Source organism: Ursus americanus, chromosome 14 (genome assembly GCF_024610735.1).
Source record: "Ursus americanus isolate L20-20 chromosome 14, mUrsAme1.1.p, whole genome shotgun sequence".
NCBI classification, from domain to species: Eukaryota; Metazoa; Chordata; class Mammalia; order Carnivora; family Ursidae; genus Ursus; species Ursus americanus.
The window spans coordinates 49,383,298-49,400,166 of NC_142140.1; the positions used below are offsets into that span (position 1 = coordinate 49,383,298).

Here is a 16,869-nt window from a genome sequence, read left to right on the forward strand (position 1 = left end):
TCAAACTGTACAGTAAATGAATTTTGGGGAAATCTGATATTGGGATGGAAATTCCTAAACAGTAGATGTGGGAAAACCCTCAAGGGGCCCAGATCCATTCAAAAATATTGAAATTAGTGTCTTGACTGGAAAATATAAATTGCAGCATTTCCAGAAGTTGGGAAGTGTGCATTTGTGTGAAAATTAGTCATGTTATTTTCCCCTGTGCTGGTAGTCACCTCCACACATGGACCCAGGAAACAATACCAGAATTTCAGAGTTCCAGCTTCTGGGATTTTCAGAAAAACCAGAACTGCAGCCCCTCATATTTGGGCTTTTCCTCTCCATGTACCTGATCACTGTGTTTGGAAACCTGCTTCTCATCCTGGCCATCAGCTCTGACGCCCACCTCCACACCCCCATGTACTTCTTCCTGGCCAACCTGTCCTTTGTAGACATCTGTTTCACCTCCACCACCATCCCCAAGATGCTGATGAACATCCAGACTCAGAGCAAAGTGATCACTTACAAAGGCTGCCTCAGCCAGATGTATTTTTTTATACTGTTTGCAGGATTAGATGTCTTTCTCCTGACAGTGATGGCTTATGACCGCTTTGTGGCCATCTGTCACCCCCTGCATTACATTGTCATCATGAACCCCCAGCTCTGTGGACTGCTGGTTTTGGTGTCCTGGATCCTGAGCATCTTGGATTCCGTGTTACAAACCTCAATGGTGTTGTGGCTGTCCTTCTGCACAAAGATTGAAATCCCTCACTTTTTCTGTGAACTCAATCAGATGAACCAACATGCATGTTCTGACAACTTTCTAAATAACATGGTGCTATATTTTGCAACTATGTTGCTGGTTGGTGGTCCCTTAGTTGGGATCCTTTACTCTTACTCTAAGATTGTTTCTACCATACTTGGAATCTCATCAGCTCAGGGCAAGTATAAAGCATTTTCCACCTGTGCATCTCACCTCTCAGTTGTCTCCTTATTCTATTGTATGAGCCTAGGAGTGTACCTTAGCTCTGCTGCTCCCCAGAGCTCCCACACAAGTGCTGTGGCCTCGGTGATGTACACAGTGGTCACCCCCATGCTGAACCCCTTCATCTACAGCCTGAGGAACAGAGACATAAAGAGGGTTCTGATGAGAATCTTTGGGATGCTATCTCTAAAAGGGACAATTATTCTGGTGTTGAAGAGGTGCTGATGATTGCAGGGCCAAAAGCCTGAGCCAAATTTTGAGGTTCTTTGGTCAGATTGTGGAATTGGAACATGCCTCTTCTACTTTTTTCCTGGAATTTTTATTTTTTATTTCAACCTCTCTGCATAATTTACATAAGTCACTTTATTAAGCTTTGTGAAAACTCAGATACCCAAGAGATCTTCCCTTTGTCATTTTCCTATTCTATTAGTGTCATTCCTAACCTCAGATGTCAAATATTGGACATTCTCGCTTACTCGAAGGACAACATGAATCTGTTGAGAATAATTTCTTCTTCAATAAAGTATATCAGAGTGAATATTATGGCTTTAGTTTGACTGAACACTACTCCTATGAGAATCTACTCTTGGCCACCACAGCTGTTTATGTAAGTTTATAACAGAGAACAATCTGAGACCATGTGCTTCACTCTTGTGAACATCATTCCTGTGTATCTCACTACCTTCCCTGCTCTTCCTGGGAATGCGGACTTTGACGTACTGAACATTAGAGATGGACATGGGGATTTTTCTACACATTAGGATCCTGTTATTAAACAGCTAATGTCCACCATGTCTCCCATAGTCATTGGCGAAATAAATGATAATAAAATCCACATCTCCAAGTGGAATCTGCACAGAAAGACAATTATGGACAAAATAGATTGATAGAACATGGCCTTAGAATCACACTTGACTTCAAGGATGATGAAGCAAAATACTAAAGCACACATTTATTGTTATGCAAAATATCTTTCTCAGGCACTTCATCTACCTATTGAATTATGGAATATCAGATTCCATCTGGAAGGTGTATTCCTTACCATGAAAGACTGGTGGCATGTTGGGGGTTTTATTAAATTATTTTCTGGATTCTGGTTGAAAATCTCCAGTGCTCCATATAAATATGATTCCTTCCATTTCCCTAAATGTATTATCTCCCACTCATTTGAAATTTTGCCGTAACCTCTAAATGGGCAGCAAGTGAACAACATCAGTATCATCCACTGTATACATATCATCCTCATAACCACAGGATGACTCACCCACAGGCTTGAATTCCTGTGCAGGTGTGTGATTCAGAGGCACGAGGTTTGGGCACACACGCATGTCCTTCCAACCTTTCTATGTTGCATCAAAGGGGCCTCAATGGATCATTTTTTAATACAGTTTCATGAGATAAACTTGAGTAACAGAGTAATCATGAAGCATACCCTCAAATACCAGAACAAATGCTTAGAATAAAAAAATCAGATTATTACAAATGCCAGGAATCCTGCCTGATTTGATTATTATCAGTTAGCTATTGCTGCATACAAATCAACCCAAAAGAAAATGGGTTATTATAACATCTTTATTACGGGAGGGAATTGCAGGATAAAAAGTTGTTCTGATCTCTGCAGGGCTCCTCATGAGTCCTTACTCAGGTGCAAATCTATTCTTCTTTTTGTTTCTGTTTTTTAAAGATATTATTTATCTGCCAAAGACACAGAGACAGAGAGAGAGAGACCACAAGCAGGGGGACCAGAAGGCAGAGGGAGAAGCAGGCTCCCCACTGAGCAGGGATCCCGATGCGGGACTCTATCCCAGGACCCTGGGATCATGACCTGAGTGGAAGATGGACGCTTAACCAACTGAGCCACCTGGGTGCCCCTACAGAATATGTTTCTAAAGCTCATGCATGAGGTGTGTGGCTGAAGTGCTCTTCTGTCTTGAACCAATTTACAACAGTTTACTCCCTTTATATATGTAAGCTATTCTTCTAGTTTACCAAAAAATGAGTTTATCAGATGTGAATTATCTTAAATTAATTCCACTATTTTAACATCCACCTGTGAACCTTTGCTTTTTCATGGTTGGAAGAGAGCTCTCCTACCCCGTAAGGTATTATTCAGCTAACTGGGCTCCAGACCTGACCCTGAGCCATGCACCACTAGAATTTCAAATTGTAATTAATTTATCGGAGCACTATTACATGGGATAAATTGTACATATTTGAAGTGTACAACTTCAGGAAATGAAAGAGTTATTGTAAAATAATGGATGGGTACATACTGCATGGCTCCATTTCCATAGAACTCCAGAAGGTGCACAGTAAGCTCTACCAGCTTCTCATGAGATTGTTAGGGTGTAATCCCCCAGCCTTCGTTTTCTTCTGAAGACAATGTGGAATCACAAACATAACTTCAAGGGATGTTGTAAGGCTAGATGAAATGCATGGAAATACTTTGTTGGGTCCAAGAATGTTCAAGACTAAGGGTTGTGTGTGTGTGTGTAAATGTATGTATATTCATGTACATTTTATTTCAAGAAAATATACTCACATGCATATTTGTATGTGCACAAGAATCATAACCCTCTCTGTAGCCCATTATAAACTATCTACTGTATTGAAAGAAAGCTGAGAGAAACTTAAAGAAGTGAAAAGATTGAATGTTCCCATTCACATGAAATTTTAGGAATATAGATATTTAGACAAACAATTTAGAGTACAACAGCTGGCCTTAATGCTCACAATGAATCGATTTTCCTATCTGAATGCCCAGAGTCCTCATTACAGAACCACAAGCACATTTATGCAAGGAGCACTTCTCCGTACCAGTTAATAGGGCTGAATAGCTCCAAAATGACTTTAGATTTTTCTTCTACGTAAGGTAGGGTTTCAACACAAAATGCCATTACCCAAGGAAGCTAAGTGAATGAATTGAGGGGTGTAATTCAGTTTCTTCAAATAAATTTTATTGGAGAAACGTCTTTGTCACTTTCTTTTGCTGCTATCAGCAACTACCACACTGAGGGTTTAAAAGAAACAAATTGGCACTCTTCCAGTTCTGGAGGTCAAAGATAAAAATGAGTCTTATTGGGCTAAAATCAAGATGTCTGTACCAGGGGCGCCTGGGTGGCGCAGTCGTTGGGCGTCTGCCTTTGGCTCAGGGTGTGATTCCTGGGTTCTGGGATTGAGCCCCACATCAGGCTCCTCGGCTGGGAGCCTGCTTCTTCCTCTCCCACTCCCCCTGCTTGTGTTCCCTTTCTTGCTGGCTGTCTCGCTCTGTCAAATAAATAAATAAAATCTTAAAAAAAAAAAAAGACGTCTGTACCAGGCACACAGAACATAAATTCCCACCTAGTTACATGATTCTAGGTGACCATTTGTTCTTCACAAAAATGCAGGTCATTATCTACTTGGCTCCCAAAATGATCCTCATTAGAGTCACTTTTTAACAGTTATTCATGATAAACTTGAATAACAGAATGACCATGAATGTTGCTGCATAGCAAGCCAACTGGAAAGTGAATGATCTGCTATAATGTCTTTATTATCAAGTGGAATTGTATGGTAATGAGTTGTTCTAATCTCTGTTGGTCTCTTCAAAGCCTTGAGTCAGCTGTGTATCAGGCAAGAGGGCTCTGAGATCTTGCCAGGGCATTCTAATGTACTTGGGGGCTGGCTAGCTAGCTGTGGCTGATCCAGGGTGGCCTTGGCTTGGACAAGTGGCCTCTGCTCCACATGTGCTCACTTCCTCTGGCAGTCTACCTGGCTTAATTCACTTTTTGGAGGCAGAGTTTTAAAGCACAGCAGAGAAATGCACCGAGGCTGTAAGGTCCACTGTCACTCCCATCATACCCTGCTGGCCATAGCACATAAATATCCTAATACAGCCCAAATGAAAGGTGGAAGAATAGTCTCTACCACCTGATGGGGAGTGTTGCACACATTGCCAAAGACATGGCTACAGAGAAAGATGGGGATCTGGGGCCTTCGCAGCAAACAGTCTCTCATTGGTGTAAATTTCAATTTGAAGGATTTCATTTCCCCTTCTACCTTCAGCAGTGGAATGATCTCTGAGAAGACAGTGAGACTGAATCATTTGTCCACTGGACAGTTATGGAAATTCTACTTCAAAAGGCCAGGCTTTCCTCCAAATGTAAATATTTCCTCTCTGCGCCTTGCCTCTAGATCACCATTCCTAATCTAGGAAAAGATCAAAGAAATAAAAGTTTTTCTTTCCAGATTCCTCAGAGAGACTAGGGACATGGTATCTAACTCACTGATTGATGAAGCTAAGAACTGTTGTATCACTGATGATATCTTCCTGGAATCCTTATGTAGGTACTGTTTTCCTATTGATTGATCTTCCCAGTGACATATTGAAAATAGTTTTCATCCTGGTAACTGTGTTTTATTTTTTATAGGGAGGGTTGTGCTGGAAGGAGGTGACATTTGAAATACAAATAGAAGACAGAGACAATGGAATATTTTTTCTTAATTTATCCAGTTTTATTGAGATGTAATTGACATATAAAATTGTGATTGGTGATTTCATACACATACACACTGTGAAATGATCACAATAGGTTAGTGAATACATCCATCACTTCACAGGGTTACCATTTCTTTTTGTTGTAAGAACATTTACTATGCACTCTGCTAGCAGCATGCAAGTTACAATAAATTTAGTTAACCATTATGACCATGTTGTATATTATGTTCCCTGAACTTATTCATATTATAACAGAAGGTTTGTAGGCTTTCACCAGCATCTTCTCTTTTCCCCAAACCCCAGCCACCAGCAAATATCAAACTACTCTCTGTGTTTTCTATGAGTTCAGGATTTTGTATTTCACATGTAAGTGAGATCATATACTATTTGTCTTTCTCTGTCTGATTATTTCATTGACCCTAATGCCTTCAAGGTCCACCCTTGTTTTAACAGAAGAAAGGCGGTCTTCCTTTTTTTTTTTTTTCTTGGTAGAATTCCATTGTATGAATATGCCTTCATTATTAATTCATCTGTCAATGGATACTGGGCTGTTTCCATGTCTTGGCTATTGTGAATATGCTGCCCCGAATGTAAGGGTAGAGAAATCTGAGATATTCACAAATAGGTGGGAATTAAATCACACTGATCATGATGGGTGAAAGAAGAAACCAAAAAAGACATTAAAAAAATTGGTGAGAGGTATTAAGGAGGGCACGTATTGCATGGTGCACTGGGTGTTATACCCAAATAATGAATCATGGAACACTACATCAAAAACTAAGGATATACCGTATGGTGACTAACTTAATAAAAAAATATTTTAAAAAAAGGGAATCAAATGCAAATGGAAACGCAGCCTATCAGAGTTAATGAGATGTTGAATGGGATATTTACCTTAAGTAAATAATCTCACTTTATGATTCAAAGAGCTAGAAAAAGAAGAGCAAACTAAGCCCAAAGCAGCAGAGGGAAAGAAATAACAAATATCAGAGCACACAGAAATGATATATAGACCAGAAAACCAACAGAAAATATTAACAAATCTAGGAGCCAAGTTTTTGAAAAGCTAAGAAAATTAACAAACCTTTAGTTAGACCAAAGAAAAGGGGTGAGGGAGAATATGAAAAAATATAAAAGCAGCAGTGGGATGCCTGGCTGGCTCAGTTAATTCTGAGGTAAGTCTGTTAAGTCAGTTAGGTCTGACTCTTGGTTTCCACTCAGGTCATGAACTCAGGGTCCTGAGATGGAGCCCCACATCCAGCTCCATGCTCAGCATGCTCCTCCCCCTGCTTTCTTAAATAAATAAATAAATAATCTTTGAAAATTATTAAATATTTTTTATATCAGCAGCAAAAGATGATGCCATACAATGGATACCATAGAAATAAAAAGAATCATAGGAGACCATTGTGAAAAATTCCACTCCAACAAATTTGACACCCTGAAAACATGGATAAATACCTAGAAATGTATAACCCACCAAGACAAAAGCAGGTAGAAATAGGAACTATGAACAAATGAATAATGAGTAAACGATTGAATCAGTAATCAAAAATCTCCCAGCAAAGAAAAGCCCAGGACCAGAGAGCTTCACAGGTGAATTCTGCTAATCATTTAAAGAAGAATTAATGGCAATCCTTCTCAAACCCTTTCAGATACCTGCAGAGGAGGGCATATTCTCAACCTCATTTTACAAAGCCAGCATTACCCTGATACCAAAGACAGAAAAGTTGAGTACAAAAAAAGAAAACCATAGGACCACCTGGGTGGCTTAGATGGTTAAGCATCTGCCTTCAGCTCAGGTCACAATCCCAGATCCTGGAATGGAGCGCCATGTTTGGCTCCCAGCTCAGTGGGGAGTCTGCTTCTACCTCTCCTTCTGCCTCTCCCCCTGCTTGTACTCTCTCTGCCTCTCTCTCTCTCTCAAATGAATAAATAAAATCTTAATAAAAAAGAAAATCATAGACCGATATCTCTGATGAACATAGACACAACATTTTTCAAAAAATATTAGCAAATTATCGTATGGTTTCACTCATTTATGGAACATAAGAAGTAGGAAGATCAGTAGGAGAAGAAAGGGAAGAAGAAAGAGGGGGTAAACAGAAGTGGGAATGAACCACGAGAGACTATGGACTCGGAAACAAACTGAGGGCTTCGGGGGCCGGAGGGAATGGGATAGGCCGGTGGTGGGTATTAAGGAGGGCACGTATTACATGGTGCACTAGGTGTTATACACAAGTAATGAATCATGGAACTTTACATCAAAAACTAGGGATGTACAGTATGGTGACTAACCATATAATAAAAAATATTTAAAAAATAAAATAAAAGCTGGAAGTCTAAATAAAATAAAATAAAATAAAGCAAGTCAATAATTGTGCTATACCCGATTAATATAATGAAATATAACAATCATATGATCATCTCAAAACATGCAGAAAACATTTTGAAAAAAACAACATCTTTTCATGAGTTAAAAAAAAAAAAAAACCTTCAACAAACTGGGTATAGGAGGAACATACCCCAACATAAAAGATAAACATATATGACAAACCCACAATAACATTGTACCTAAATGGTTAATTATTAGACAACTTTTATTCTGAGATCAATAAAAGACAAGGGTATCCACTCTCACCACTCCTATCTAAGGTAATACTATAGGTCTGAGCTAGAGCAATCAGGCAAGATTAAATAGAAGCATCCAAATCAGAAAGAAAGAAAGAAAGAGAAAGAGAAAGAGAAAGAGAAAGAGAAAGAGAAAGAGAAAGAGAAAGATAGAAAGAAGGAAAGAAAGAGAGAGAGAGAGAGAAAAAAAAGATTATTGTCTTTATTCACAGATGATATGAACTAAATATGGAAATTCTACAGACTCAACCCTTAAGAACACATTCACCTTAATGAGCACAGAGTCATGTGTAGAATTGTTGAATCACTATATTATACTCTATTATTCTGTATGTTGACTTTGTGTCCCGCAGCAATAAAACTTTACTAAATTGAAAATTACATTTCTGGAAGACCTTTTGCAGAGGTGGCCCCCATTCACCACTTATCTCTGTATCCATGTACTTGGCAATGTGAATGTGAAGCTACTCCCATTGAGAGGTGGAGTCTATTTCTCGAGCTTTGAATATGGACTGAACTTAGTATTTTATTTGCCTTGACTAATAGTGTATGAAAGTGATAGGGAGCCTCAAGGGGCCTTCGTGTGTTTCTGCTGCTCTCTGGAGCCCTGCCTCTGCCATGCATACAAGTCCAGTCTAGCCTGCTGTAGGAGGAGAAAACATGTGGAGCAGAGCCCAGTTGCTCTAATGATGGCCAACCTAGACCAGCCTACCACCAGCAAGCCCCCAAATGTGAGAACACATCCAGGATTAGCAGAGCACTTCCAGCTGATCCACAGCTGAAAGCAGCTCATGAGGACACCAGAAGAGACCAGGGGACTTCCCATCATAGACTCCCATGTGATTAAAAAAAAAAAACATTATCTTATATTGTTTCCTTTTGGCATGGCTTGTTATACAGCAATAGCTGACTGATACAATAATCAATGTAAACAGAACTGAGAATATTAAAAATAATCTATTGCTTCTTATTTTCAACATTTGTTCTGAAATTTGAAAGAAGTATTCATAATGGCCTGGTTATTCTCATTTATTTCAGATAACTGTACTAAAAAGTGACACCATTGAGATTCCCATCCGATAACAGGTAGAGTTTAGGAAGACCAATATGTTTGTTTTTGCAAGAATAACTTGTGGGACCTCAGTCACAAGTTTCCATACCCAGAGCATTTTTGGGCAATTGCAGCTGTTGTCTGAGTCATCCTTTGATCATAGGATGGAAGAAAGTTTAGAGTATAAAAAAAGATAAAGAAATTAATGATAGAGTGAATGCACTTATCATTCACTCACTCACACTATAACATTTATGACAGCATTTTTAAACATTTTTAAAACAGTAGATACTAAGTTTAGGGCAGTGGAAGGAGAAATGTTTGAAGACAGCACTGGAAATTTTCAAAGAGAAACAGCAAAATCCTCCAATTAAATAATATAAAATCTGCCACTAAATTCTCACTACAATTAATAAAACCCTCTAAACATGGACACCAAAGAACCCACACTTCAGTAGATGAGTAGACGAATATCACCAAAGACACGTTTTCCGCAAAAAAAAAAAAAAATATATATATATATATATATATATATATATATATGGCTTGGTAGAAAATTTTTATTGATCATGTCTCAGGTTTCTCTGATACCAAGCCCATATTAAGTCACTTTGTTTATGCAAATTGGTCTTTCTGTAGATTACACATGAATGGTGTTTCGCATAAGCAATTTCTGCCTTACTCTTCTGTGCCAGGGATACTGTGGCTGCTGAGCTGATAAGAGAACAAGATCGTAATGATGATCAGAAAGCCCCATGACTAGCTACAAAACGAACCAGTAGGCTAAAGTCTCTATTATCAGGGAGAGCATTTAAAGTAGTAACATAGAAAGGAATGGTAGACACCGAATGAAGAATGTGATCTCACCATTACCTCTAAGAATTCCTACAATAAAATAATAGAAATGGCCTCCGTTGTCAAATGTAGTTTATTTCATAACACTAAGACAGTTCATCACTTCATGAGGCAAATACAAATCCCTAAATTGTTTTTGACCAATGATTGGGACTAAGTTTGGAAATTCAGAAAACAACAGGAAAAATTGTTGGCTATCAGAAGGAGCAGAAAGTTTAATAAAGCAGTTGAATTTTAGAAAAATTGAAACTCCAGGAGGCAAAGAGACAGATTAAGTTCTTCTTTCATGATATGATTAAAGAATCACAATTTCTGGCTATTAAGCATTAAGCCTGAAATCAGAGTTACTTCTTAAAAAAAGTCCTTTAATGGCTTCCCCTTGAAAAATACATTTAGAGCCCTCTTTATGTCTCTGTTCCTCAGGCTGTAGATGAAGGGGTTCAGCATGGGGGTGACCACCGTGTACATCACCGAGGCCACTGCACTTGCGTGGGAGCTCTGGGGAGCAGCAGAGCTAAGGTACACTCCTAGGCTCGAACAATAAAATAAAGAGACAACCAAGAGATGAGATACACAGGTGGAAAATGCTTTGTACTTCCCTTCTGCTGATGAGATCCCATGTATGGAGGAAACTATCTTAAAGTAAGAGTAAAGAATCCCAGCAATAGGACCACCACCAAGCAGGATAACTGCAAAGTACATCACCATGTTATTAAGAAAGGTATCAGAACATGCAAGTTGGATCATCTGACAAAGTTCACAGAAGAAGTGGGGGATTTCCACCTCTGTACAGAAGGACAGCTGCAACACCATTAAGGTTTGTAACAAGGAATACAAGACAGTCATGATCCAGGACACCAGAACCAGCAGTCCACAGAACCAAGGGTTCATGGTGACCATGTAATGCAGGGGGTGACAGATGGCCACAAAGCGGTCATAAGCCATCACAGTCAGGAGGAAGTTGTCCAAAACTATGAAAAGTATGAAAAAGTACATCTGCATGATGCAGCTTTCATAAGTTATGACTTTTCTCTGTGTTTGTATATTCACCAGCATCTTGGGGATGGTGGTGGAGGTGAAACAGATGTCTACAAAGGACAGGTTGGCCAGGAAGAAGTACATGGGCGTGTGGAGCTGGGAGTCTGAGCTGACGGCCACGATGATGAGCAGGTTCCCAAGTATGGTGACCAGGTACATGGATAGGAACAGCCCAAACAGGAAGGGCTGCAATTCTGGTTCCTCAGAAAATCCCAGAAGAAGAAATTCTGAAATTCGTGTATCATTCTCTAGTTCCATGTCATCGACGTGACTACCAAAATAAGAGAGAAAGAGCAGGACACAATTATGCCTTACTAACCTGGAAGATATATTATTGTTTATATTCTACACTCAAGAAATTAATGTTTATATTTGTGTATGGAATTTGATAATAACACTACAAACTAGAAATAGAAGGAAACTATCTCAAGTTAACCCTTTTATGAAAAACCCACAGGAAACATGATACTGGATGGCAAAATAGTGAACATTGTTCCTGTATGATCAAGAACAAGGCAAGAATGCCTGTTTCCCTGACTGGTACTCAACATACCACTGGAAGTTCTAAAGAGCAATTAAAGAAAGAAAAAGAAATGACAGGCATCCAAACTGGAAAGGAAGAAATACATTTATGTGTGCAGACAGTGTGATCTTACATGTAGAAAGCCCTAGTGATGCCACAAAAACATTACTAGAAATAATAAATTAATTCAGCCATGTAACTGGTTACAAGGCCAACCCTCAAAAAATCAGTTGCATTTTTACATATGATCAGTGAACATATGAAAAGGAAATAAAATAATTATATTTTTGTGACATCTGCAAGAATGAGACTATCACTTCCTGCTGGTCAGAATGGCTGATATAAAAGACAAGAAGTAATAAGTGCTGGTGCAGAGGTGGGGAAGAGGGAACCCCTTACACTGCTGGTGGGAATGTGAACTGGTGTAGCCACTGTGGAAAACAGTATGGAGATTCCTCAAAAATTTAAAAATAGAACCACCCCTTGGTCAAGTAATGCTGCTTCTCAAAGAAGACAAAACCTCTAATTTGAAAACATATATTCACCCAATATTCATTGTATCATTGTTTACAATAGTCAAGATATGGAAGCAGCCAAGTGTCCAGTGATAGATGAATGGATAAAGAAGATTGGTATGTGTGTACACACACACACACACACACACACACACACACACACACACTGGAATATTACTCAGCCATAGGAAAGAATGAGATCCTTCCTCCTGCAACAACATGGATGGATCTAGAGGGTGCTATATTAAGTGAAATAAATCAGACAAGGACAAATACTATATGATCTCACTTATATGTATAATCTGAGAAACAGAACAAACAAACAGACAAATGCAGAGAACAAAGTGGTACTTGTGATGGAGCAGGTGTGGGGGGAGTATTTAAAGGATATTAAGGGGTACAAATGAGATCTTGCCATTTGCAACAACATGGATGGATCTAGAGAGTATAATGCTAAGTGAAATCAGTCAGAGAAAGACACATACCATATGATTTTACTCATATATGGAATTTAAGAAACAAAACAAATGAAGAAAGAGAAAAGAGACAAACAAAAAAATAAACTTTCAACTATAGAGAACTAACTTCTGGTTACAAGAGGGATGGCAGTGGGAGATGGGTGACATAGGTGATGGGGATTAACAGTACACTTATGATGAGCACTGGGTAATGTATAAGATGGTTGAATCAGTATATTGGACACCTGAAACTAATATAATACTGAATGTCAATTATACTGAAATTAAAAAATAAAATTTTAAATTTAAAAAAATCCCAAGTCCTTAAAATTACCCCAAAAAAATCCCCAAAATAATAATTAAAAAAAAACACATAAAATCTACAGGCAAAACAATCTTAATAAAGCCAAGAAACTGTGAAGGAAGCAGTTATACATTAACTAATAGAACTTAAGACATTTTTATGGCTAAAATATCTCAATAGAATCCAATAGAGGAAGAATCATCTGTGGAGGCACCTGCGTGGATCACTTGGTTAGGCCTGCAAATCTTTATTTCGGCTCAGGTCTGATCTTGGAATCATGAGATTGAGCCCCAGGTCAGGCTCTGTGCTGGGTGTGGAACCTGCTTAACATTCTCTCCTTCTCCCTCTGACATTGTCCCTCCCCATTTGCGAGCTCTCTCTCTCTCTGTCTCTCTCTCTCTTGAGATTTTTTACAGGTTTCAGCATTTCGAATGATGTTTACAGATTATTCTCTCTCTCTCTCTCTCTCTCTCTCTGTCTCTGTAAACATCATTCGAAATGCTGAAACCTGTAGAAAATGGGCATATAATGTATGGGTATAATAATAATGAGCAAATCAAAATGGTGATCACATAGTGAATTTTGCACACACTCACTAATAGTTTAAGAAAACAACAAGTACATTAGGAACAGGAAGGGACAATGAAGGGGGGAAACAGAGGGGCACAGGAACCATGAGAGACTATGGACTCTGGGAAACAAACTGAGGGCTTCAGAGGGGAGGGGGGTGGGAGATGGGTTAGCCCAATGATGAATATTAAGGAGGGCACATGTTGTGATGAGCACTGGGTGTTATACGCAAACCATGAATCATGGAAAACAACATCAAAAACTGAAGACGTATTGTATGGTGACTAACATAACATAATAATAAAAAATTAAATTAAATTAAATTAAAATTAAAAAAAGGAAAACAAGAAATCCCTTCCACACCCATCAGCCTGTCAAAAAATGTAAAGGACTGTCACATCAACTGGGCTTGGAACTTTTAAACAGGTAGGAAAGTGGTGCTCATTAATTTTCATTGCAGAAATATGACATGCTATAACCTTTAGGGCAAATAATCTGAAAACAACTCTACGTATTGAAAATACAGAAATGTATTATTTATCTCAGAGTTTCTCAATTTCAGCACTACTGATATTGTGGCTCAGACCAGTCTCTGTGCTGGGGTTTGTCCTGGGCATTGTCGGATGTTTAGATAATCTCTGGCCTCTAGTGGCACCTCCCCTATCTGAAAACCTAAAATGACTGTGGATATCCCTAAATGGCCCCTGGATGACAATATTGCCCCCAGTGGAGAACCAGCATTTTAACTCATTCTCAAAATATTTTTTGTATAATTGGCATTACAGCAATTTAATGAGAAAGTACATGAAAAATCCTCAGAAGTGTAAATAACACAGCCATAGCCTGAAATATTATGGGATCACTGACATAATGAATTAGCATTATACTGGTTGATGGAGGCAAGTCTGTAAGGTGCTATTGAGAGAGACAAGCTATAAAAACAAAACAAAACAAGACACTGCATCAGAGCATAAAAGACTATTTACAATGTGCATAGGATTCTCTGCATGAATTTGATTAAAGGGTATGAATATTATGTGTGCATAATATAGAAACGTCAGTTTCAAAAGAAACTAAGAGGTTAGAACAAAGGATAGTAGTGAAACTGAGAATAGGTTAGGCAGGGAGCTATCTCAACTGACAGTCTGAAACACAATGACAACGTATAACTAATTTACAGACATGCATAAAATAGTGTTAATGTAATGACATCAGCGTGGATCACTAATTCAAGGATTAAAGTGCTAAAGACTTGGAAATGGGGCCCCTGACTGGCTCAATGGTGGAGCCTGTGGCTCTAGATTTTGGGCTTGTGAGTTCGAGTCCCATGTTGGGGTAGAGATTACTTTAGAAAAACATAAAAACTTAGAAATAAAAGAATATAAAAAAAAGCCTCTTAAAGAGTAGGTAAGAAACATTATTTAAGGTTACAATTTCATTTTATACAAGATATTTTAATTAATATTTGTGTAGGAAGCATTATCTAAGGTTATAATTTCATCTTATACATGATATATTAATTCATATTTGTTAGGAAAGTGAATGCTAGTCAAACAATGAAGAAGAATACCCTTCAAATGATGGCTGCAGGTGACATGAGTTTGAGAAATAGATCTAATCACAAAACGCTGAAACGGAGAATGAGGAATAACAGAAATGTGAAGACAAGTCGGAAATATGTATATAAGGTGATTTTTTAATTCAAATGATGCAGCACTTTCTACACTTAAGCTAGCAAAAGAAGGGAGGAAAATACGACCGAATGATAGGTTTGAGCACACAAAATGGATGAACTTTACTACTACCCTCGAATACACCTCCACACGTGTAAAGGAACTGAAGATCGAATAGCAAAGGTGATAGAAAAACTCTAATTCTTATGTTTGGAAAAATGGAATAAAAACACAGGAATATAAACACTCCAAACCTACCAACGAAAAGCACAGAACAGACAGAGACAATTTTCAATAGAAAAAGCAAATGTCTAAGAAACCCAGAGATATACTCATCCTCGCCAGTATGGAAATAATTGCAATGTAAGGCTTTTTTAATATATCCCCTTTTCACTTCTTACATTTTTTAAATTGCTTGGAATATACGGCGTGAAAACGGACACTGTGAAATATATGTCTCTTGATCCATTAGTCTGGGTCTTTCTCATCAATATGGGAACACGCTCAAATACTCCCTGTCTTAAAAAGCATGAAAGGAATGCCCTCACTTGACTGCATAACCCTCCTGGCTAAGACCCTTTATATCTGTTCCCCTTACTTGCAAAGGTTCTTGGACTTGTGTTCTACTCTCATTAGGACCACTTTCTGCCACCCATCACCGCTCTTCCATCACCACGACTTCATCCTCAACAATCTCCCTTGCATGGCTGATTTCAATGTTTACTTTTGTTTTTAGGATAATAAATAAATGTATTCATTAGTTATCCAAGAAAGCCAAAAACCGCAGTGATGTCCTGGTGCTGGGCAGGGATGGCTTGGCTCTCTGGTGGCTTTGGGTACATATTCTCACCCTTCTATTCTCGCTGACCCTTTCCAGCAGAACCTGCTGGGTTTTCAGAGTCACCTGCATGGGGGTCTCTTTGCGAAAGTCCAAGTTTCTCCCTCGATGATGGATGATGGACACTGAAGCTCTGTTCTCAAATAATACAGCAGGAGTCTCCTACCCAGACCTGGGAACTCCAAAAGAAATAACCGTGTCCCATTCAGCACAAGGTTGCACCTGCTGAAAGACAATAGCAGAAGAGATATTTACAGCTCCCTATGCTCCCTAGGCATATTTCCCTCCTGGTACTCCAACCCCTGGGCACATTATCCCCCTCTGGAGAGATGGACTTTTTTCCTGTAGTTGCCTCTTCCTGAGGGACCAGCCTTATGTCAAGTGAATGCACTCATTACTCTTCCCTGAACTCACCTGCCTCCCACAGAGCTAACCTCCTAGCACCTTATCCCAACCCTGAGTCAGAGATTTCTCCACATCTAAGAGTGAAGAATTTTTCCTTACTAAGCTCCTTGGGTTTCCCAAATATTGACTCACGGTGGGACACAGCACTGATATCTCCAGAAGATTGCTCTTCCCCCTTCAACAAGGTGAAGAACTGTATTCCTTTGACATAAAACCAGGAAGACTATAGTCCATGGCTTCCATGACACTTTTGCTAAAACTGTTAAGAGTTCAGTGCTTTAGGATAAATTGAGAGCTGTTGTTTCTTCTAAGTTTATAAAATATTTTGTAATTAAAAAAAATGTATTTAGGTGTAGAGCTTCAGGTTCACGAGATGAAAAGAGTTCTGGAGATGGATGGTGCTGCCAGCTCACAACAACGTGAATGCATGTCGTCCCGCTGAGCTGTGCACTTAAAAATGATCAAGGGGCACCTTGGAGGCTCAGTTGGCCGAGTCTCTGACTCTTGATCTCAGCTAAGGTCTTGATTGCAGGGTGGTGAGTTCAAGCCCTGAGTTAGGCT

General features: G+C 38.9%; 2 protein-coding genes across 2 annotated transcripts; one reads left to right on the plus strand and one right to left on the minus strand.

Annotated features, from left to right (window-relative positions):
* Positions 1–226: 226 nt before the first annotated feature.
* Positions 227–1,192, plus strand: LOC123796209 (olfactory receptor-like protein OLF4). Its single transcript, XM_045803629.2, has one exon. It carries the CDS (start codon positions 227–229, stop codon positions 1,190–1,192), a length of 966 nt encoding a protein of 321 aa, XP_045659585.2.
* A 9,143-nt stretch (positions 1,193–10,335) lies between these two features.
* LOC123785609 (olfactory receptor-like protein OLF4) lies at positions 10,336–11,334 on the minus strand. Its single transcript, XM_045787440.2, has one exon. It carries the CDS (start codon positions 11,278–11,280, stop codon positions 10,336–10,338), a length of 945 nt encoding a protein of 314 aa, XP_045643396.2. The 5' UTR covers positions 11,281–11,334.
* Between the last annotated feature and the right edge of the window lie 5,535 nt (positions 11,335–16,869).